A 22980-nucleotide genomic window follows, 5' to 3' on the forward strand; every position below is an offset into this window, starting at 1 on the left:
CGACAAGGAAAATCTAGGCCGCCGCACTGGCAACCTTAGTGAAGCCTGCGGTAACGGTCTTCGTGATTTCCTCATTCTTATGCGGCAGAAGAGACAGAGCATACGCAACATCATTCCACTGCCGCTCTGTCTCACATCTTGGTAGCCGTGCAGCCAACTTGTCGGCCAGCTGACGGGCGTGTTTCTCCTGAAGACATCGTTAGCACAAGCATTGACATGGAAGGGGAGAGAAATGCTTACCTTCTCGACAAACCCAATCAAGAACTTGATGATCCGACGCAGCGAAACCTCCTCGAGGTTGCGCTCCGCACTCAGCAGACTGAACATGTCGACGAAGTGGTTATACACGGCGTTGTCCTTGGTAGCCAATTCAGTGAAGAACATGCGCGCCAGATCCGCAATCTTCTTGTCGTCATCCTCCAGGCATTTGGCCATCTCACCCAGCTGACCCTTAACTTTGACCTGGCCGGCCAAGATGAGGAAGGTGAGAGTCATGAGACATGTACGCTTCACAGAGGCCTCGTCGTCATTCAAACGGCGATACAGGAAGTCCGTGTTTTCATCGATGAGATGGTTGAAGCAGACTGCCATGTCGCCGAGCGCAATCACCGCGTTACTACGCACAATTGGATCCTCGGACCGTTCCATGATGGTGATCAACAGTGGCAGGTTTTTCTCACAGTACTCAGCAGACACACACATCAGCTTGGCCATGCACAGTGTCGCCGCGGCCTGCAAGTCACGATCCGGGTACGCATTGTTGTTCGCGCAAATCTCAGCCACGAGAGGGCCGAACTTGGCCAACAGAGAGTTCTCACCGTAGAGAAGCTCCCGTTCCCTGATGTGGGCCATGGCATCTTGGAAATCGTCTTCGGTAGTACCACCGATCAGGTCGAGCTCGTCGTCTTCGGCGTTTTCGTCCTGCTGAGGAACAGGGTTTGCAGGCTTGTTTTTCTCCTGCTCGGCTTTGCGGCGTTTGAAGTCCAGTTCGCACAGCTCGAGGTGCACAATCTGCTTGATCGCGATGTGACCCACGACGTAGAGCAATTGCGAGAGAGCAGCGGACGAGGCCTTTGGACCAGACCCCTGGGCGTCACTCGATGCCGTTGCTGGTCGTTGATCCTCTCCTTCGGCAGAGGTGTGGGAGGAGGAGGGGCGTTGCGCATAGGGTGAGAAAACAAACACGGTCTTCCGCCGAAGGATGTCGGAGCAGAGAACATCGGGGTGTTTGGATAGGGTGTAGATGGCGCTGATTGCTTGCTCAGCCACACCGTACCACTCTTTGCTATTCGAGACAATTTCCAGCATAGATGCGAGTTTTGTCAAAACGGCATGGTCGTTAGGAAGCTTGGAGATGGCGACATCGCGGGATTTCGCTTGACGCCCGGGAACCATGCGTCGCAATGCAATGCAAGTGTATTTGGCAAGCACAAGGTCCGACCTTCCCAACCCTCCAAGACCGATCCGCAACATCGCTTCGGTCTCCTTGACCACGACTTCTGGATCTGCGAGAGCGAGCATACCGAGGACAATAATGGCCCCGCGGCGCTGGGTTCGTGAGATCTCTTTCTTTTGGACACTGTAGACCTGCCACAGCTTGGCAATCACCGCCTCTGATATATGGCCTGCCTTCATCATGGTAGAAAGTAGTTGCTCGAGGCATGTGAGTTCAGCTGGTGTCGATCCGAAGGTCAAACTGATCATATTGCGAGCGATATAGTTTGCAGCATCGTTGGGGCTGAAAGAGTCTGGTGCATCAAAGAAGAGACCTTTATAGGAATCGATCAGATGCGTCTGGACACCCTTTCCTTCATCGCTGTTGCCCTTAGTCCAGATCAGGCGGATCATGCGGCGAATTCCACTGCGAGCCGTCTCCACCTTGTACGCATCGAGAACGACAAAGAAGTCCATGGCCTCGATGACCTCGCTCTTGTTGCGAGATGAGAGCAATTGTGAGACGACAGTGGAAGCCGTGTGAAGCACTTCGATGAAGCGAATGGCCTCATTATAGTACTTCCTTGTCAATTGCAGCCGAGTCAACAACTCAGACGTTGCTGCTTGTTCCGCGGCCTTTTCCATTTCGGCTTGTTTCTGCTCCTCGGTCATGCGGGGCGCTTTGGAAGGAGAGTCATCCGGCATCTGAGTGGCCTCGTCTAACAGGTCTGGGTCAACCACCTGAGTGACCCCCTCAAACCCTGGGGTTTCAGGAGGCCGCAGCTCGTTCAATTCGGCATCCACACTGTCAAGTCGGGCTGTCCATTCTTTTTCCGAAAGCTGTCCACCGTGCATCACGCTGAATGGATGGGTGGAGACAAGCTTAGCGAGCAACTTAATGGCATTTCGACGCACGTTGCTGCTCTTGTCTTCCAAGCTTCGTGCGGCCAACTCAGCGGCTGCCTGTCGTCTCTTGGGAAATTTCTGCTCCAAGTCGCATATTCTCATGTACACCTGGATGGCTCGGCAGCGGCAGTAAGGGTTGATATCGAGAAATCGCTCTTCGAGGACATCGAAAAACGCATTGATCTGGGTTTTGTAATTTTCACTGCGCTCTTCCTGTCTACTCAGATCGGAAATGAGGTTCCCGCAGACCTCAACGACTGCACAGCGGAGGGTATACGACTTGAATGGTGTCAGTCTAGACATGAGGTAAACGGGTGGGGAAATGAAGATACTTCGCTATCAAGTTGTTTGGCCAAGAGGGTCATTTGTTTGATGATCAGCCTGGGGGCAAGCCCAGAGAGCTTCACAATAAATGCCGACACGGACTTGGGCCCTCTTGTGTCATTGGAGTTGAATTCCTTATTTCCGAGCTCCCTATACAATGTGAGCACTGGACGAACAGCCAAGGAATCGGACATGGTCATACTTCAAGATCTCATCTGAGAGTTGCGGATAGTCATATTGCTCTGCGAGAATGTGAAGGAATTCGGCCATGGGTTCCGACAGATGCTCAAAATAAGTCAGGCTCTGCACGATTGAAGTTTGCGCTCCTACGTGTCCGGTCAGAATAATGTACACCACCGCGTCTTCTCAACCTACCGAATGCGTGGCCATGGTGCTTGACCGCAATGCACAGAACCTTGAAAGCGTGCATGCGAATGGCCATGCTCTTGACGCGCTGCTCGCTCTCGAGAATGAGATAGATCGTGCGGGTAAACAAATTAATGAATGTGTCACGATCCGAAGTGGTCAGAAATATGCGTCCCAGTTTAAGTTTCATCACCTTGCACATGGTCTCCATCGATATTTGGATCTGCGGGGTCCAGTCCCAATGGCCATCCTTGGCCGCCTTCTTGGATTTCCCTGTTCCTCGGCGTGCGGGTGCGGCCTCGGTCGATTTTTCTGCGGCTTTGACTTCGACGGCGGAGAGAGCCCACTGAAGGAGAAATCCATACATTTCCAGTAGCTGCTTATGGTGTTGGATACCATCCTGCTCGTCGGACTCGAGGTCACTGTGAATCATGTCCGCCTCAACCGACAGTCCCGAGACGATTAAATCCAGGAGTTTGCTGAGTGACTTGGTGGGGAGAAGGGTTGAGTATCTGCAAGAGTTCAAGAGTTCAGAGTCGATTCCAGATGGGCCATGGGGGGGTTGGGAAGGGACCGGGGCGCACTTTAAAAGAAGCTGCAGGGAGTCAAAGAACGAGGATCGCGTCAATCCTTCTGGGTTCTCCGCCACTGCGTCCACGATGGGGTTCAGGACATTGTCCACTAGGGCTGCGGACAGCTGCTCGGGATCGGACTCGCAGTCCAGCAGTTCAGGATCGGCATCGGGAGTGGGGATGGAGGTGGGATCGCTCAAGTAGTACTTGAGCGAATCGTTGATGTCGAACTGTATTCTGTCCTCCATGGTTGGATGGTGGGATGGGAAGGAAGATGGATGGATGAGCGCGATCAGCTGCGGCGGGGAGAAACAAATCCGATTAGGTCAGCTGTTTTGTTTTTGCCTGTTTGGTGTTGGGCGGTAACTATGGGCAATAATGCCCGCGTTCAGTAGGGTCTGTAACTAGAGACCCAACAAGCCCATCCGTGTTTCTCCCATGCCCTCTGCCCCTCATGTCCGCTCTTCGTGCGGCCCAGTCAGAGGTGTTTGAGCTTCAACGGAGCAGTTCATTTCGACAACCGCGCTCAATGAAGCACAGACACGCGTCTGAAGAGGACGATGGGTCTGGCGACAATACCGACGCTTCCCAGGACCAGGCCGACTTCGAGGAGGAAGAAGAAGTCGACGAGTCCGTCCGGGAGGATATGAAGAAGCTGGAGGACACTTTCCCGGGAATCTCAGATCGGTTTCGTCTGGTCAATCGGATCGGAGAAGGTATGGTTGCTTTTCGATCTGAGGAGCAAGTGGCAAAGTGACTGACAGTGTGCCAACTGCAGGCACCTTCTCCACGGTGTACAAAGCAGAAGACCTACTGTACGATCACTACCTGAACGACTGGGATATCTTTGACCAGGCCCAGCACGACACCTGGGCCAGCCCTCCCTCCAAACGGCGGCGCGTTGAGGGCGAACCTGTGGGGCGGAAGAAGGCGCGCTTCGTGGCGTTGAAGAAGATCTATGTCACAAGCAGCCCTATCCGGATTCAGAACGAACTCGAGCTGCTGCATGATTTGCGAGGGTGTAAATCGGTGTGCCCTCTCATCACAGCGTTCCGGTACCAGGACCAGGTCGTCGCGGTGCTGCCCTTCTTTCCACATACCGACTTTCGCATTCAGTACCGCACCTTTATGGTTGCGGACATGCGCCATTATCTGCGATCACTCTTGACTGCGCTGCAATCAGTCCATGAGCACAGTATCCTCCACCGGGACATCAAGCCTACGTATGCTTTCTGTCATTCTACTTTTTCTTGATTGCTGTTGACCATCGTTGCAGCAACTTCCTCTATAATCCGGATTTAAAAGAAGGGGTCCTGGTTGATTTTGGCCTGGCAGAAGTGAGACCCCCTCCAGACTCATCCTACACACAGGAAGCTAATCCTCTTTGCCTCTACAGCGCCAAGGATCCGAGTATACCACTCCGTGCCTCTGCGCGCACCCAACCTATGTTCGCCGAAGCCGAATCCTTTCCAGCTACTATTCCAAGAACCCTCCGCCCAATGGGTTGTCAGCTGGTCACCCCAAAGCCGACTCTCGGCCATCAAGGCGCGCGAACCGTGCCGGCACTCGTGGCTTTCGAGCACCGGAGGTTCTTTTCAAGTGTACTTCACAGACCACAAAGATTGACCTGTGGTCAGTCGGTGTCATTCTCCTCACTTTGCTTGGACGCCGGTTCCCCTTCTTCAACTCCGCGGATGACATCGATGCGATGATTGAAATGTCCAGTATCTTTGGAACGCGCCGCATGAAGACAGCGGCAGCCTTGCACGGGCAGATATTCGAAACGAACATCCCGACAATCGGAGAGAAAGGGTACAGCTGGGAGAAATTGGTCAAGTGGTCGAGCTGTGTTGAGGACTTGACTGAAAGCGAGCAACAGGCAACGCGCCTTTTGTCCGGATTGATGGAGCTGGATCCCTCCAAGCGTCTGAGTGCTGCAGAGGCCCTGCAGCATGAATTCTTCCTCAACCCCATCCTTCATGATGTGGAATGGGGAGGCCACCCCGACGATGAAAGTGCGGATTCTGCCGAGGAGGAGGGTGGAGGTGAAGACGAGGAGGTAGACGAGGTCGCCATGGTATGAGACCCAAAGTTTGTACGATATATGACGCTGTTTCAATGCTATCCATGTCAAAACTGTTCGCTCCTATAGTAGATCCTAATGAAAATTTTCCCAAGGGGAAAGACAAATGCCCATATACAATATCGCCCCGCGAAATGCGTATACTCAAAACCAATAACCCCCCAATGCTAACCAGATTCCCCAAAATCATAATGGCCGGTCTCCGTAGCATGTTGGCTAGCCCCCTTCTCTCCAGTGAAGGTGCCGCCACAGGTGTTGCACCGGAGAAGGAAGCCAGCGGTGTCTGTGTAGTAGTGCTTGCTTTGGAGAATCCGACACATCTCCTTGGCCTTCCCCAGAACGACCGGGTCGGCCGCATCAAAGACCTTGGTGTCATCAGTCGTGAAATGATTGGCACGACTATACGGCGGAGCAGATGGAGTGAGTGCAAGGACGTCGTAGTGAATGCCAGAGTAAACCACAATACACCGAGTCGGGGCGCCCTCGTTGAACTGAAACATGTGAAGTGTTTGCACGTCGATTGAACAGATCTCGATGTTGAAATATTCGCTCAAGGCCTTGAGTTCAATTGCCCCGCCCCATGAATCCTCATTCTGGATCCAGCGACAATATTCGTCCGGCCGTTTGCCCAGAATCGCTGCGGTATATTCTGTTGGGTTTGTTTGGATGGCCCCTGCCACGATCGAACGCAGCTCGACCATTGTGTCCATGTCGCCCATGACTGCGGCGCCCACCGCGCGGAACAGACACGAGTTGTCGTCGGGCATGACGCGGAGCACAAATGTGCCTCCATGCTCGGGAGAGGCAATCTCGGGCGGATCATCGGCGGACTTCTCGTGCTGTGACTGGAGCGGTTGCTTGGATGGCTGCCGGGTGGTTGGGGGAGCGGGCTCCTTCGGGGTGCCATCACTCACTGCGGGCGCAGCTCCCTCTTTCTGTGCCACGATCAGTGACTCGCCGTTGAGGTTGACTCCAAGATCTGCAAGCTTCTGATCCGGCTGGCCATTCTCCAGGTCTAGCGGCCTCAGATCGGGGTACCCGTATTTCACGCTGAAAGCACTGAGGCCCGTCTTCTCCGCGATCTGAGCGCGGAGATCTTCGATGGTGGCCGCATCATCCAAAGTGACGGTCGACTGACCTGAGGGGCCACGGACACGGAGTCGCATGCTGAGGCCGATGGATAGAGGAAGTGTGTCGTGGGAGAAGACGAAAGGTGGCGGTTCCGGCGGCCGAGGCCCACCACTGATAATGCAATGACGGCTGGGTGTGGGGTAGGTCCCTAGGTAAACTTAGGGAGCTCCTAGCTAGCGGGAACCACTACGGTTGGGTAGGTAGTAGATGTAGAGTGAAGGAATCAAAAGACAGTCTATCCAGGCAAGAGAACCTGGCCAGAAAGCGTGTGTCGCAGTGTCGTGTCCTGGGTGTTCCGCACATTGGCTTATGGATTATCGAGCACTATAGGGACATCCGCCCGACAGGACCGCCGCAGCGTCCGATATTGAAGATCCAATGTGGTGAAATGCAATGGAAGGAATACTCGATACCGATACCGCGGTAATACAGGAGGAAGGTAATATTACATTATGCTGACTCAGCGAAACATTCTCCTAGTTCAGTTACGGTGCTCGCTCTCGTCTTCGCGACCAATTCTCCCAAGGTGTCGAGCCTGCTGATTCCAGTCCCCGTCGCATCCTAAAATTGTTACCTTTGGCCCAACACATCGCTGTGGGTGATAGTCAACGGTATGGCGTCCGAGGAGAGCTCGCAGCCTGACCAGCCCGTCAAGTCGATTGAGGGCGACGCCCTCACCGACGAAAAATGGAAGGGCATGACGGAGGTCCTCACTGCAGTCTATGACTACAGAGAGCCAGAGTAAGTCGTCGTGTCTGCGTTGGCGCGTGTGATCGGTCTAACTGGTTTGCGCCGTAGTGGTTACGACCCGTCGCGACTGTTCCAACGCAGCGTGAACAAGCGCATCGTCCCCGATTACTACGACATTATCAAGGAGCCGATGGCCTTGAGTATTCTGAAACAAAAAATCAACAAACGCGAATACAAGCAATTTGGGGACTTTGTGCGCGACTGTGCTTTGGTAGGAGACTCCCGCTCCGGTGATGAGAGATTGGCCACTAACATGTCTCTGCTGCTGGCTAGATCCCACATAATGCGCAAACATACAATCGTCCCAAGTCCCAAGCCTATGAGGATTCGATCATTATCAAAGTACGTGGGAAAACCAATCGCTTAGAGCCGCGACGCGACTAACCACCTCTGCAACCCGACAGGATGTCTTCGTTGCGGAATTCAAGAAGCTGGTGGACCATGGAGTGATCTCTGCGGAGGAGGCTGAACTGCCCGATCTGGGAGAAATTCCAGAGCCGGACCCTCTTCCCGAAGAAGAGGAGGAGGAGGAAGAGGAGGAAGAAGATGACGAGGAGGACTCGGACGATGAGGGCCGACGGAGGAAGAAACCAGGGCCGAAACCAGGCTCCAAGCGTGGAGTGAAGGACCCCAACCAGAAATCTGCCCATGAACCCAAGAAACGAGGCCGCCCTCCGCGGGTGGATACTCCCATGGAGACCAGGATCAAGACCATCTTGAAGGGCATCCGGAAATTCAAAGGGTCTGGCGGTTACCTGAAAATTGGCCACTTTGAACGACTCCCCGACAAGGCCGCCTACCCGGACTACTACGTCGAGATCAAGGAGCCGATTGCCATCGATATCATCAAGCGCAAGTCGAAGCGCAAGAAGTACCACTCGGTCGATCACTTCATGCGCGATCTGGATCTCATGTTCGAAAATGCCAAGCTCTACAACCAGTCGGACAGCCAGATCTACAAGGATGCGGTCGATCTTCAGAACGAGTCGCGCAAGTTGGCCGAGCAAGAGAAGAAGAAGCCTGACAGCGACTTTCTCATGGAGGATGGTCGTTTCCCTCTGCCGGACGGAATTCTATTCCGAGGCGAGCTGTGGAAGGTCGGAGACTGGGTGCACATTCAAAATCCAAACGACGTGACCAAGCCCATTGTTGCGCAGATCTACCGGACCTGGCAGGACTCGGAAGGGGAGAAATGGATCAACGCTTGTTGGTATTACCGTCCGGAGCAGACGGTGCATCAGTTTGAAAAGCATTTCTACCCGAACGAGGTGGTCAAGACGGGTCAGTACCGCGACCACAGGATCGATGAGATCGTGGATCGTTGCTTCGTCATGTTTTTCACTCGGTACAGCCGGGGCCGCCCCAGGGATCTTGCACCAGACAAGGAGATCTACGTTTGCGAAGCTCGCTACAACGAGGAAAAACACAAACTGAACAAAATCAAGACCTGGGCCAGCTGTCTTCCCGACGAGGTGCGGGACAAGGACTATGAGATGGATCTTTTTGATATGCCACGGAAGATCAAGAAGATTCCTAGTCCGATCAAGCACCTGCTCAAGGACGATGCCAAGGAGACCGACGATCTGCCTAAACCGACCTGGGGAGCGGACAACGCACCGCCTGTTGTAGGTGCTGTCCATCGTCGCCCCCGGGATGAAAATGTGAGTGCCAAAACACTGTCAAGTTATGCAACCCCCAAACTAATCACCCCATCCTTTTTTAGGAGTCTCCGCCACCAGAGCCCACCCCATCACCTCCACCTGTACCCCCGCCCACCATGGCTCCGGCTGCGGCTCGTCAATCTTCCATGAGCCAAGGACTTGCACGGGCCAGTATGGGCAGCCCAGGTGGTTCTGCACTCCCTGGGGTTCCTCCACTTCAAGCACGCTCTCCTGCGGCGCCAACCCAGGCCTCTCCGGTTCCCGGTCCCGCGGGAGCTTATCCGCCACAGATGTACCAGAACCTCCAGCGCCGTCCCAGTAACTTTGCTCAGCAGTCGCCTCACGTGGCCGCCGGTTACCAGGCATCGCCTAGCTACGCGCAGCCGTCTCCTTACACCTCCTATCCAGCCAATCGCTTGCAGCCCGCCGTGTATAACCCCAACGCGCCCCGTCCGGTTGAAGTCTTCAACCTCAGCGACGCCGCCAACGCGGCAATCCCACCCGATATCCGTGCGCAGTTTCACTGCGACGACAAAGGCCGCGTGCTCTTCTTCTCCGCTCCTCCCTTGGACATCATCCCCCCTTCGCAACAGAAACTGAGCCATTCCCTCAAGTACATGGCCACGAAAGAGGCGCGCCAGAAGCGAGTCGAGGAAAGAAAGCGCAAGAGGACCGAGGAGAAAAAGGAACGAGAGGAAGCCGCGAAGCGCTTGCGGGCGGATGAGGAGACGGCCCTCGCCAGCCGCGTAGAAGCCCTTGCGCCCAAAGCAGTGAAGGCCATGGTGCAACAGATCGTTGCTGGCACAGATGAGCTGTACAAGTTGCTCTATCAGGATCAGGCGGACAAAGTGCGCGCGGCCGACGGCAAGATCCGCGAATACGGCATTCTGGCTGATCGCGTTGCAGCGGAGCAAATCACCCGGATCCAGGCACTGTCCACACACGAAGGTCCTGCAGATCTCCAAGGCAGTGCAGTGTACCAGGACGAGATCTAATCCAGAATGAAAGTAGATTGAGGGTTCTGTTTTTATTGCTCTTCTGTTTTGATACTGGGGCCGAGGCATTTCAGACTGGAGTTTTCTGGGTGGGACAAGGGCATCTCTGTGAAGGAGTTAGGAGGTATGTATGAATAGATCAATCTAGGAACCGAACGAATCGATATTACCAGATCTAAAATAAGTGGGAGTAATGTAGATGAATCACGTCTGTTTATTTGCACAGTACCGCGATGTCCAATTTGTACATGATTTGAGGCTCTTGGCGGCACACGATCCATGAAACACGCAAAGTAAACAAACCACCAGAGAAACACCAACACAATAAAAGCAAGGTCGTTGACTCATGAACCAAACAGAGCAGGAGAGGCGGCTCAAAATGACTTAACACGCAAAACCAATAGAAAGATAAACCCAAGGTTGAAATCAGGAAGTCCAACAAGGAGTCAGATACCAGAACCCAAGAAACGAGATAGATGGTCAAAGAGATCCAGGTCAAAAAAGAAGAGAAGAGAAGCGGGGATAAATACAAGAGGTGGCCAATCTGCCGGCGAGAAAAAAGTATCCCTTGGCAAACGAGGGACGAGTCTAAATGAAAAAGATGGTGATGGTCAGTCTATGACGGGTGCAGGGATTTGAATGGAGGGAGAGGTCGAAGTCTCCGAATGCCTGGTGTCTCTTTGTGTTGAACCATGACTCCATGGGATGGATACCAGCCGTTAAAGCCGGTGATTTCCGATGTTTTTTTTTACGCTCCGTATGCTGTTGTTGTGTCCCAGTAAAACGATAAAAACTCCAATGCCTCTCTTTTGGTTGGTATGAACAATGTCCGAAGGCGTGAACGTCGCTTGGCCCGTGTCGTCGTGAAAAGGATAAAAACATGATTAAGCGGCGGAAGCTTCCTTGGTATCGGAGTTCCAGGATGCACTGTTCCGCTTGTTGCCCTCCTCTTCCTCCATGGAGAAGACCAAGTCGCTCTGCTCCTCTTCGTCGATCTTACTTGTCGGTAACGGAGAGGCCATGGAACGGTCCAGGCGGCCACTGCTGCTCGGTCCGGTGCCGGAAGAGAGGCGGACAGGGCCTGGGTGGAGGGACATGCCGCTGAGCTGCTCGGATATCATAGACATCGACGACTGGCGACCAGGGCTGGAGACAAATGGTGAGCCGTCTTGGGATGCACGGCTGCCAATGGGACCCAGGCTAGGGCTGCCAATTGGATTCAAAGACGATTCACGCAGCGGGGAACCAATGTGCGGGTAGGAGGAACCGTGGGTATCGTCTTCTTTCTTTTGACGTTGCTTGGCAAACAGCGCACCAAAACGAGACGGACTGGAAGCCAAGGGTGAGCCATTCTTGGAGAAACTGGAGCTGGTCATGCCCAGGCCACTCATGTCGCGGTGGCTCGAACTCAAGTCATGGTCTGTCCGCGAGAGTCGACGCAACTTCTCCTGTGGTGTGAGGACATCATCGTGCAGGTTAATTGGAAGATAGTCCTCCTCCATGGGAAAGTCGCCCTCCGCCCAGTCATCGAGGGCGGCAGGTCGGGGCACGGACGCGGAGAGCATGCGTGGTTTGACGGGGCGTGAGGAGTGCAGGAACCGGGGGCCAATGTTGTCATCAGGTGCAGGAGGAGATGATCCGATGTTGGACGAATGCTTTCGGAAATCAGACCCTTGTCCAAAGTCGCGCAGGTTCCGAAAAGCTTCTGCGCCGGGGCGCTGTGTCGGTGGAGACAGTTCAACGCCGAATTTTGAGGGGACGGAGGCAGCTACTGGACCATAGCGGGCGGCATGCGAGATCCCTTGGCTGTCGAATGAGGCTGGGAGTGGTGCATCCAAGGCTGTAAGATGGTGGTGATTGGGCGACATGGGGAATCGAACGTCGTCCGCCGGTGAGCCATATTTGGAACCTGGGTCGGAGGCCAGCCCGGCATCAATCGTGGGGATCGTATCATAGTTGGGCTGCTGCTGCCCGTGCAAGGCTGGGAAGTCTTCCTGTTGGGCATATCGAGGCTCGTGACCGTTCATGCGTTGCTGCGAGAGGACGGAGTTGGTTAAGGCGGAGTCTTGGTTGACATAGGTCTGCGGATTGACTCGGCCACCGAGGTTCAGATGGCTGCCGCCCACGCTCATGCCCCCAGTCGGGCGATTGACCCGACGCCCATCGGGGAGGATGTGCGCCAATGCACACTTTGCGCCAAACTTGCAGTTGCCCTACCAAAAAAAAAAAAAGGATCGTCAGCACCTCGGGAAAGCCGGAGTCACCGGGTTCGAAATTTCTGACAGAACCCATACCTTGGTAAAGTATTTGCATGGAGCATAGTCCACGGCCGAGTCGGTTGAATGTAAGAAAGGACAGGCGGGGCCAGCCTGACAGGCACCCTGGCGGAAGAATTTGCAGGGAACATGTTTGGTGTCTATGGATAAGTTGAGTTAGCTTGAAGACCCGAGATGGACTGGAGAGCCAGCAAAATGATGAGTATGAAGGGGAAAGAGGAATCCGACGCACTCTTGTTGCCGGGGTTGGGCGGGCTGCGAGCCATGTCGAGGCCCGAGTGGTTGCGCGAATGACCATTCTGGGCAGGCTGCCCGGAAGGCACAGGAAGCGCGCGACCTCGCATGTCGGGGCGATTTGAGCCAACAGAATCCTGACGAGAGGCTGACACCTGCATCGCCGCTGATTTTGGAGGAAGAGAAGAGAGGAAAAGAAAAGGACCGGAAGAAGGAGCGAGAGAGAGCGAAAGAGAAGATGAGGAGAGCAGAGTGGGGGATGAGAAGGTCCGGGCGGTCAGAAGTATGTAGTCAGCGGTACTTGCATTCTTACTTGCCTGATCACGACTGAACTATGTATGCTATGACGATGAATCTGGCTGTATTAATAGAAAGTTACCACGAGACTCGTCAACTGATCGGTGAATCCCTTTCTCTATTGGAGCACCCCTTCCAGCCCCAACGACTCCTACGCCACACGACCTGGTCAGAGCTCTGATAATAAGAGCACTGATGTACTTACCCACAGCTCCGGCGCAGTCATCCCCTCCGGCGGCACCTCCGAGCAGATCCCCCACAGCTCGCGACAAATGCGACGACGCACCGCGGCATGTCGCTGCCAGCATTTCCATTCCTGGTCGAGCGCTTCACGTTCAGCGAGCGAAATCTGGACCGCATCCGCGCTGTCCAGCTCGGCCAGTCGAGCTTGGATGGCGTCTCGTTCGTTTTCGAGTTGGAGAATGTCGTGACGGAGCCTGTTCAGCCGGGGTCGTGCTTCGAAGGCTGCCAGTCCCGCGCGGGCCTCTTTCTCGGTCGCTTTGAGGGCATGAAGCTCGTCTTGAAGTTGATGGTTCTCTTGTTCCAGAGTAGCGAGTGCATCAGCGATGGAAGTATCGGACGTATCCTGCAGAGTATGATAGACCGTCTGCTTTCCTAAACCTGGATTCAGTAACTGCAGGGGAGGAAAGGTATACATATCCACGAACCGGAAACGCGTCCTTCAATCCGCCCGTCTTGATGCAGTTTCTGGAGGTGCTTAGCAGCTTGCGCTGTAGATGAATCGTCAGTAGAAGCGCATCACAGGGTTTATAGACAGCCCTCGCCTTTGTTGACTTTATTGTGCAGATTGGCCGAGACCTCAATGGCCTCGAAAGCAATTGTGTCAGTCAATATCCAGTGGAGGGCATGGGAAGCCTCAGGCACACCGAGTAAGGACGACTGCGCCAACTCCGGGTCAGCCAGAATCCAGCCGATCAAGAGAAGAAATACGCACTTCTGTTTGCCTGGAAGGACCACATCAGGACCGGTGAGCAGCGGAGGAATCCGTATGTATGGCAAGAACACTCACGAAGGTACTCGAGGATCATGGCAGCATCTGTGCCCAGTCCAGTCAGTGACCTTTCGGTGACTCTGTGGGACGAGGACGCACCATCAGTCCCGCCTGGCGCATCTGTCTTGCTCTTGCGCGGAGCCATGGTGATGATTTGGGGGAGGCGGGGATAGAAATGGAGGGAAGATGAGGAAGAAGAGAGGGTGTGAGGCAGCACGTGAGAATGTCAGTTTTATAGGAAACGTAGTTGCTAGATCTAACTAAATCCCAAAGTCGAATATTATGTATGTCCAGAGAAAATCACGAGGGGCAAAATGCCACTATGTGGAAACAACAGAGGGGAATGGAGACGCCAGATATAACAGACAACATTCGCCGCCCGAACGGCGATGACAATTTTGGGCGGGATTAAAAAAAATACCAGATATGCAAGATTCGAAAGGATCTAACGCCCAACAGGGAACTCGTAAAAACATGGACATGATGCAAGGGAAAATCTGCTAGGCCACGGAGACTAGGGTATCAATCACATCACAATCTGCAGAAAAGTCAGTGAGCTGTACAGGCAGGGATAAGTCTCAGAGGGACGTACGCAATCGCTGTCATTCTTGGCACTGGGCACTCCCATCTCTTCGAAGGTCTTGGGGCCCTTGCCCGGTACAGGACCAGGAGGCTTCGATGGCTTCTGGGACGAAGCTGATGACGAGGCGACGGATGGCTGGGGCGTGGAGGACCCTGAGCCTATGGACGGCCCACGAGACTCTCCTCGCGCTGGGAAAGAAGGCGAGCCTGGCGGACGAGGGGAGGCCGGGGGACGGGGTGAGGACAGTCCACCATGAGAACCCACAGGAGTCCTGACGGGTTTGCGATCTGGAGGTGCCGCGTCCAGGGCGCGGGGGCGTCTGCGATCCATCGGCGCAGAGTACCCGGCATCAACTCGTGGGGCACCTCCGGGAGGACTCATCACCCCCTGTGGACCGGTTGGACCAGGAGGGGCACTGTTTGGTGTACCCGGGCCAGGCGGGCGATAGCCCATGGGCCCTGACCCATAAGACGTAGTCCGAGGGCCAGGAGGCCCGCCATAGCCGGAAGGCGGATTCTGGCGCAGATTTGGGTTCACGCCAAATGCAGAGCTTGGTCGATGATCCGGCATGTTCAGCGGCCGGCGATCAGGATAAGGAGCAGATCCATTGCTGTCGTTCAGGCTCATCCGGGATGGATCGGGCATCTCGATGTTCTCCGGCGTGGCTTCCAAGGACCCCCCTCGTCGCGACTTGATGCGGGCGATGGCCACTTTCTCGTGGTCCTTGCGGGACAGAGTCTTCGACCGTGAGATGCTATCGATTCGACCGGAGGCATCCTTATTGCCACTTGCGGCAGCTTTGGCATACCAGCTTCGGGCTTCTTTGATATCCACCGGCACGAAGATGCCAACCTCATAGAAATAGCCGAGCGCGAACTCTGCCGTCGGCAGGCCGCTTTGGGCGGCACGCTGTGCGTACGTGAAAGCCAATTCGTCATTCTTCTCAAATACGCCCTCGTGGCCGCAGAGGAACCATTTACTGATTGCCATCTCGGCTTCCGGCTCGCCTTGACGAGCCGCCAGCGCGTTGTAGTGCAGGGACAGAGCGGGGTTAAAATCACAACCCAACTGACAGAGTTCATATGCAGCGCCCATCTTCACCTGAGCTTTGGCAAATCCGTGGTAGGCAGCCTTCTCGATGTTGATACGGGATGCATTTAGATCGAGCGGCAGATATGTCTCTGGAACGTTGACTTGAGGGAGTTCCCGGGCTAAGAGCATGCCATAGACCTGGTGATATTAGGAACCCATCACCCAAATTAATGCGTGGGAAGACTCACATAGGCACCTTGGGGTGCGTTCTGGTCGCAGGATTGTGCAGCGAGTCGAATATAGTCCAACCCTAGCGGGAAATCCTGGCGTTGGCCGTGTTGTCCGAGGAGAATCATCATTCCCAAACGCTGGTAGGAGATTAGTGTCAACCCAAGACATGGTTTCACCCCCAAACAAAACATAACATACATAGTAGGAAGCAGAATCGGATGTAGAAACACCCCGCTCATAGTGTTTGATTGCTTTTTCTGGCTCACCCGAACTCTCAAACTGCATGCCGATGCGGTATTCGGCGCGCGCATACCCCTTCTCCGCGGCGCGCGTATAGCAGCGGAACGCCTCCTTGCGGTCAACGCGGTAGCCAAATTTGCCAAATTCGAGCCACATGCCCTTGATGAATTCTGCCTTGGGGTGGTGCTGCTCGGCCAAGAAGCTGACAATGTTCATCGCATCAACCTTCAGCTGCCGTTCGACCTGCGGTGTGTGCGGGCGCGGCGGCTGGGTCAACGACAAGCGGGCTTCATTCTGTGCGGACACTTCAACATAGGCCAGGGCGTCCTGAGCCCAGGCCAGTTGCATCTCGGGATCCGTGGTCGACAACACCGCCATGCGGGCACGCTCCAAGCTCGCTTCTCTCTGTTCATCGGTCGGAGGAACGTTCGGCGGCGGATTGCGCAAGACCGGGAAAGGCGAGAAGTTGGGATGGTCCATACTCTCGTAGGTGGCCGACTGCGCGTACGGGCTTGGGTCGTAGGCCTGGCTGTGTTGGGGCACCTGGCTCTGCACGATGGCCGCGGAGGAAGTGCGCTCGGGGTATGCGGCACGAATGCTATTATTATTGTTGTACTGAGGAGGCGGTGGCTGTTGACCGCGACGGGGATCGGGGGCGTGATGTTCCATCTGGGCGAGGTTGTCCTGCATGTGTTCGGGGACTTCGGGCATGACTCTGGGCGGATGAATGAGCATCCTGACCCGGGGCATAATGGTAATGTGATAGGAGGGGTGGGGGGAGGGGTGGGGGGCAAAAGAGTCCGTTCGGGACGACGCACCTTTGGGGGGAGGGGGAGATGACCTCTGGCATGTAGAAGTCATCCTGGCCCCCTGGATACCAAGTCGCTCCCAGCCGTTGCTGACCACGGCCCTGCGGCGGTCTGTTCATGGTGGACCGTGAGGGGGTGGTGGTGGGGACTGGTAAGGGGAGTTTAGAGGGATCAGTGAGGGAAACGGGCAGTTGGGAGAGAGCATCCAAGAATGAAAGAAGGAAGGCAAGGAAGGAGGGAAGTAGGCAGTCGTCCGTGGGGAGGGTAACTAGAAAGAATTCCGCCAAGAGTGTCCCTGGTGGTGTTCCAGGGTTCTTTCCCCCCACTATATTTACTGACTGTCCGTCACTAACACTCCGACACGACACGAACGACTGAGACGAAAAGAATCCTTCCTGACCCACCATCACCAATCCCGGTTCGGTGCAAATGTCTCGCAGTTGTGCCCTACGGGGTTGCTCCACCTAGCGGTAACTAACGATCATCTCGGTTATTTTTATCCGCGCCAAGGGCTTCCGTGGTTTTCCAGAATGTCGGCAGGTGACATGGAGGACTTCCACCACCCATACACCCCCTATGATATCCAGCTTCAGTTCATGCGAGCTTTGTATGCCTGCCTGGAGGATGGCAAGGTGGCGGTGTTTGAGTCTCCCACTGGTAAGTAAACAGGCAAATAATCGGGGAAGCCGAGACGGCTAACCGGGGGTGCAGGTACTGTAAGTGTGTTGTTTCACGACTGATCAGCATGGCACTGGGGCTAAGACCTCTGTTTAGGGAAAGTCGCTCAGCCTGATCTGTGGCGCGTTGACCTGGCTCCGGGACCACAAGCGCAAGGCGTTCCAAGAGTCGGTCGATCGCGCAATATGTGAGACTCCTGCCTCAAAAAAAAAATAATAATAATACGAGCATCTCTCTAACATCTTTGAAGGCGATGATGATGAGCCGGAATGGATGCTCGAATTCGCCAAAAAGGAGTCCCGTCGCAAGCTCACGGAGAAGAGAAATGAGTTTGAAGCCCGCTTGGCAAAGATCAGGCAGGAGGAAGAGCGGCTGAAACAGGCGCAGCAGTTCGCCGAGCGCCCTCGGAAAAAACAGGTATGCAGAGCCCCCGACTGAGACTTGACCGACTGTTCTCATATCAACACACCGGAACTAGCGTGTCGATGAGCCAGCCTCGCAGCCCGGTGCGGACGATGACAGCCAGTTTGCCCTGGACGACTATGACAGCGAGACAGACGATAGAAAGCGGCCGGCGGACGAGTCCGGCAATTTTGACGGCTTATCTGCCAGTACTTTGGCCCTTCTGGAGCAGTTCAAGGGCAAGATTTCCTCTCGGAAAGAAGATGAGGACGATGGAGATGCCGAGGTTAAAGTCTTCTACTGCTCTCGTACCCATTCTCAGTTGAGTCAGTTTGCGGGTGAATTGCGGCGAGTCACTTTCCCATCGAGCATCCCCCGAGACCTCGACCCGGAGACCAAAGAGGAGCTTTCCAAACTCGAGGAACGGGTGAAACACCTTTCTCTCGGATCAAGAAAGAACCTCTGTATCAATCCGCACGTCCGAGCGTTGGAGAACGCCACCGCCATCAATGAACGTTGTCTGGATCTGCAGCAGTCTGGCGTAGCAGCTGACAAGAAATGTTCTTTTCTTCCGTCCAAAGATGACGAGGCGTTGGCCCTCCAGTTCCGGGATCATGCTCTGGCAACTGTCAAGGATATCGAAGACCTGGGCAAAGTCGGCAAGCAAATTGGGATATGTCCCTACTATGCATCTCGCTCGGTCATCAAGCACAGTGAAGTTCGCCTTTCCGCCTCCATAGCATTTCCGCGTTGCTACTTACACTTTCTTTTGTAGATTGTGACACTACCATATCCCCTGTTGTTGCAAAGGTCAGCGCGGGATGCGCTCAACTTGTCCGTCAAGGACCATGTCGTGATCATCGATGAAGCCCACAACTTGATGGATGCAATAGCTGGTATCCACTCAGTAACCGTCTCGCTGGGTCAGTTGCAGACTGCAATCTCCCAGTTGACGACGTATGCACGCAAGTTCAAGAACCGGCTGAAAGGCAAAAACCGAACCTATGTTGCTCAAGTTATCCGGTTGGTGAGCTCCATTGCGGACTACCTACGACCCATTTCCCAAAGAAAAGGTCCCTCAGAAGGCTCGGTGCAGTTTTCGGATCTGATGGCTGGAAAGGGAGTTGATCAGATTAACCCGTACAAGCTCTCGCGATATCTGCAGGAGAGCAAGCTCGCCCGGAAAGTGGATGGATATGTTGAATCTTCTGAAAAGCCACAGGCAGGCCGAATCAGAGAGAAAACAAATGTGCCGGTTCTCTTCCACATCCAAAGTTTCCTTCTGCCTCTGATGAACCCATCAGAAGAGGGGCGATTATTCTATCAAAATACACCGGAAGATGTGACGTTGAGGTACATGTTACTTGACCCAACCAACCACTTTCGGGAAATTGTCGAAGATGCTCGGGCCGTCATCCTTGCCGGTGGGACCATGTCTCCCGTCAGTCTCCTAGTCCCAGCTGGTATTGATGCTTTGGTTGACATGTTTGGCAGATGACCGATTACTTGAACCATTTGTTCGCTTATGTGCCAACCGAACGACTCGACACCTTCAGTTATGGTCACGTCATTCCTGAGAAGAATTTGGTTGCGCAGTCCCTAACCAGAGGTCTTCTTGGCTCCGAATTTGATTTTACCTACGAAGCTCGGCAATCTGAAAAGATGGTAAACGACTCCCTGCCTCTACTTTCTCACTTTCTGACTTGGTTTAGATTATCGACCTTGGAAGGACTATAGCAACTCTCTGTCAGGTCATCCCTGACGGCGTAGTGGCGTTCTTCCCCAGTTACGACTACCTCAGCCATGTGTTGAACGTGTGGAAAAAGCCCGTTCCAAATGGAAATGGTCAAACCACATTGAGTATGATTGAACGCAAAAAGAAGGTTCTGTATGAATCACGCGAGACGGTAACAACGACGGACACATTGCTTCAGGAATATACCGAGGCTGTCGAGTCCGGGTCGGGTGCCTTCCTTCTCTCCGTTGTAGGCGGGAAGTTGTCGGAAGGCATCAACTTCTCCGACAGACTCGGGCGCGGTGTGCTGATCATTGGCCTGCCATTTCCCAACATCCGCAGCGCTGTCTGGCAGGCCAAGATCCAGTACATCGAGGAAAAGACCTACAAGCAGAGCAGTGGGTCCGAGTCGGAGCGGAAGGCGACGGCCAAAGCCGCGGGGAGAGATTACTACGAAAATTCGTGTATGCGGGCAGTGAACCAGTGTATAGGACGAGCCATCCGGCACGTCAACGACTATGCGGCGATCGTGATGATCGACCGGCGATATGAGTCGTCGCGCATCCAGGGGAAATTGCCGGGCTGGATCCGTGGGAGTTTGGTGTCAGAATCATCAGCGCGCCCAGCCCAAGCGACGGTTCAACGGCTATCGGGATTCTTCTCGGAGAAGGGGTAGTTTGGGATGCATGCAAAAATAATAGAAGTCATCACTGAACTACTGTGTACACTGTTCGAAGTATAACCAACAGCGGCAGAAAAACAATTGCGCGTAACGGGCAGGCGGTCAACATCATCCCCCAAAATCAGGGCTTGACCCTATCACCTGACCACTAGCGCACACTTTCCCGGCAATCATTGGATTTCCACCATCGAGAAGTCGACGACCCTTTCCCCCTTCATCGCCCAACTTGTCGAACCACTCTCGCCGACAAGATGCCTACCCGCTTCACCAAGACCCGGAAGCAGTGAGTCGACTCCCTCTCCTGAATTTCCTGGCCCTCGAATTTTTATTTTTCACGCCGATGCGCGCGACATCAAAAAACTCGATCGACATGACAGGCCACCTCTTCGTGCCAGCACAATATCGCTAACCTAACTCTCTCTCCCAGCCGCGGCCATGTGTCCGCCGGTTACGGTCGTATCGGCAAGCACCGCAAGAGCCCCGGTGGTCGTGGTATGGCCGGTGGTCAGCACCACCACCGTACCAACATCGACAAGTACCACCCCGGTTACTTCGGTAAGGTCGGTATGCGGTACTTCCACAAGACCAAGCAGCAGTTCTGGAAGCCCACGATCAACCTCGACAAGGTACGTTCCGTCCAACAATCGAATTCGTGAGAGGATGTGTGTGGAGGCTACGTGGCTCTCTGGGAGCAGGTAGCGGGCTGGCCAGGACTGGAGAAGAAGATCACGGCCGGGCAGTACGATATGGACAATTGTGACTAACATTTTTCCCTTCACAGCTGTGGTCCCTCGTCCCCGCCGAGCAGCGTGAGGCCTACCTGAGCGGCAAGAAGACCGACACGGCCCCCGTCATCGACCTCCTCCCTCTGGGCTACTCCAAGGTCCTCGGCAAGGGCCGCCTGCCCGAGATCCCCCTCGTCATCCGCGCCCGTTACGTCAGCCGGGACGCCGAGCAGAAGATCAAGGAGGCTGGTGGTGTTATTGAGCTGGTCGCATAAGCGTTGAAATTCGATGGTGTTTCCGGGGAAGACGGAATGGATTGGGGTCTGCCAGCAATGGGGACGGATACAAAAAGACCGGCTAGGCCGGAAAGAAAAGAAGGGTTTTTGTGTATGCAATAACCGCATAGCATGGCCTCCGAATGCCCTGACGATTTCACATTGTGTTAAAGCAAATACCACAAGGAGGATTTTTCACTACTGTGCTTTGGGCTTCTACATGGTAATAGGGGGAGTAATTGTAGGAGTCTTGTAGATATGTCTATTCACTCTTATGGATGTTTAGATCTTCGATTCCCGAACCGAACCCTTTCGACCAGCGCCATTGGGGCCAGCCGCCAACGTCTCGCTGATGAACCGAACGGCCTCGTCCACCATCTTGGCCGTTACCTCATGGCCAGCCGACTGGTCGATAATATCCTCAAAAGACACTGCACCATCCGCGAACCACCCGTCCGGCGAGATCGCTTTCTTGAACCACTTCAGAAACACCTCCCCCCGGTGATATGGCACAAGCTTATCCACTCCACCAGACAGGTTCAGAATCCGTTTGCCAGCCAGGCAACGGGTCAAGAGTGGCCGCAGAGCCTGCTTCTCCTTCTCTGTCGGATCAGGCAGCGGCCCTTCACGCAAGGGTCCCTTTCCTGCTCCGCAGTCGACCTGACTCAAAAATAGACTAGCGGGGTCATACTGCTTGACAATATCCACAAAGGACGTAGGAAACGCCTCGGAACCCAGGATTTCCGCGCCGGGTGGATTGCTCTTGGTCCATGAGGGGAGCTTCGACAGTCGGGCGCGGTCTACCATGAGATTGATGTAGTCTGGGCATCCAATGATAACCACACCGGCGGTAATCCGGGGGTCGTGCAGCAGACAGCTCCATGCGGCGTGACCGCCTAGCGAGACGCCCAGCACGAGGTTCTCGATGATGGTGTGCTCGCCATTGGGGAAAATGAATGAGGCGAGGTAGTCCATCAGCAAAGACGTGTCTCGCGCAGTGCCCTCTAATCTCGCATGAGTTGACATATCATATACTAATCGCTGGAAGAGACTCACGGAAGATAGAGAACATGTCCTGCGCATGACGCGGATTACCCTGTCTCCAGGCCTCGTTGGCCAGGGGATCAACCAGTCGGGTGCCGTGGTTTCGCTGGTCAAAAGAAACGGCTATCAAGCCCTTGGCCGACGGAGAATCCTTAATTCTGCCATTCCAGTCAGAGATCGCCGATTCAGCAACGCCGGTCATTCGTTCTTGCGTCGCCAATCGCGGGTGCAGCAGCCACAGACATGCCACGTCTTTGACTTGTGGCCGGAGCTCGTCGAGTCCGAAGACGGTCACTTGGATGCCGGCAATGGCATAGGACTTTTGCGACACGCCTGCGGGCTTGGGGCGGCCGGAGGTGTCGAGGGTTTTCATGGGGTCTGTCATGATAATCGTGCAGTGGTTCTCGTCTCTGGCTGTACAAATGGGGGGCTGAGAGGATGAAATCGTTGGCGGGGGAGTTGAAGTGGCTCCAGATTGACTCGGGTATATATCAGAGAAGAGC

General features: G+C 54.6%; 9 protein-coding genes across 9 annotated transcripts; 3 read left to right on the forward strand and 6 right to left on the reverse strand.

Moving 5' to 3' along the window:
- Positions 1-13: 13 nt before the first annotated feature.
- Positions 14-3850, reverse strand: N7474_005275 (condensin subunit YCS4; the record flags this gene model as incomplete). Its single annotated transcript, XM_057196690.1, has 5 exons — positions 14-187; positions 241-2619; positions 2673-2814; positions 2867-2990; positions 3040-3850. The coding sequence occupies 5 exons, from the start codon at positions 3848-3850 to the stop codon at positions 14-16; spliced, it is 3630 nt and encodes a 1209-aa protein (XP_057054086.1).
- A 206-nt stretch (positions 3851-4056) lies between these two features.
- On the forward strand, positions 4057-5685 carry N7474_005276 (serine/threonine protein kinase CDC7; the record flags this gene model as incomplete). The annotated part of the gene is made up of 4 exons (XM_057196691.1): positions 4057-4318; positions 4381-4825; positions 4879-4939; positions 4999-5685. 4 exons carry the CDS (start codon positions 4057-4059, stop codon positions 5683-5685), a joined length of 1455 nt encoding a protein of 484 aa, XP_057054087.1.
- Positions 5686-5852: 167 nt separating this feature from the next.
- N7474_005277 (ubiquitin-specific protease OTU1) lies at positions 5853-6851 on the reverse strand (the record flags this gene model as incomplete). The annotated part of the gene is made up of 1 exon (XM_057196692.1): positions 5853-6851. One exon carries the CDS (start codon positions 6849-6851, stop codon positions 5853-5855), a length of 999 nt encoding a protein of 332 aa, XP_057054088.1.
- Positions 6852-7429: 578 nt separating this feature from the next.
- On the forward strand, positions 7430-10222 carry N7474_005278 (putative RSC complex subunit (RSC1); the record flags this gene model as incomplete). Its single annotated transcript, XM_057196693.1, has 5 exons — positions 7430-7557; positions 7615-7777; positions 7840-7908; positions 7971-9227; positions 9290-10222. 5 exons carry the CDS (start codon positions 7430-7432, stop codon positions 10220-10222), a joined length of 2550 nt encoding a protein of 849 aa, XP_057054089.1.
- Positions 10223-11106: 884 nt separating this feature from the next.
- Positions 11107-12842, reverse strand: N7474_005279 (putative spindle poison sensitivity protein Scp3; the record flags this gene model as incomplete). Its single annotated transcript, XM_057196694.1, has 3 exons — positions 11107-12435; positions 12517-12638; positions 12731-12842. 3 exons carry the CDS (start codon positions 12840-12842, stop codon positions 11107-11109), a joined length of 1563 nt encoding a protein of 520 aa, XP_057054090.1.
- Positions 12843-13147: 305 nt separating this feature from the next.
- Positions 13148-14186, reverse strand: N7474_005280 (uncharacterized protein; the record flags this gene model as incomplete). The annotated part of the gene is made up of 6 exons (XM_057196695.1): positions 13148-13180; positions 13235-13644; positions 13698-13760; positions 13806-13994; positions 14060-14086; positions 14141-14186. The coding sequence occupies 6 exons, from the start codon at positions 14184-14186 to the stop codon at positions 13148-13150; spliced, it is 768 nt and encodes a 255-aa protein (XP_057054091.1).
- A 381-nt stretch (positions 14187-14567) lies between these two features.
- N7474_005281 (uncharacterized protein) lies at positions 14568-17055 on the reverse strand (the record flags this gene model as incomplete). The annotated part of the gene is made up of 4 exons (XM_057196696.1): positions 14568-15854; positions 15905-16024; positions 16086-16863; positions 16946-17055. The coding sequence occupies 4 exons, from the start codon at positions 17053-17055 to the stop codon at positions 14568-14570; spliced, it is 2295 nt and encodes a 764-aa protein (XP_057054092.1).
- A 411-nt stretch (positions 17056-17466) lies between these two features.
- On the forward strand, positions 17467-21433 carry N7474_005282 (Helicase-like DEXD box c2 type; the record flags this gene model as incomplete). Its single annotated transcript, XM_057196697.1, has 12 exons — positions 17467-17593; positions 17648-17652; positions 17711-17801; positions 17865-18031; positions 18093-18734; positions 18792-19457; positions 19511-19681; positions 19729-20426; positions 20489-20534; positions 20586-20716; positions 20861-21059; positions 21215-21433. The coding sequence occupies 12 exons, from the start codon at positions 17467-17469 to the stop codon at positions 21431-21433; spliced, it is 3162 nt and encodes a 1053-aa protein (XP_057054093.1).
- Positions 21434-21715: 282 nt separating this feature from the next.
- On the reverse strand, positions 21716-22889 carry N7474_005283 (uncharacterized protein; the record flags this gene model as incomplete). Its single annotated transcript, XM_057196698.1, has 2 exons — positions 21716-22437; positions 22490-22889. Coding segments are annotated over 2 exons (1122 nt in total), but the record flags the coding sequence as incomplete, so codon positions are not given.
- Positions 22890-22980: the final 91 nt, after the last annotated feature.

The sequence above is a fragment of the Penicillium riverlandense genome, assembly GCF_028828495.1.
Source record: "Penicillium riverlandense strain IBT 135883 chromosome Unknown utg000003l_segment0_segment0, whole genome shotgun sequence".
Classification (NCBI taxonomy): Eukaryota; Fungi; Ascomycota; class Eurotiomycetes; order Eurotiales; family Aspergillaceae; genus Penicillium; species Penicillium riverlandense.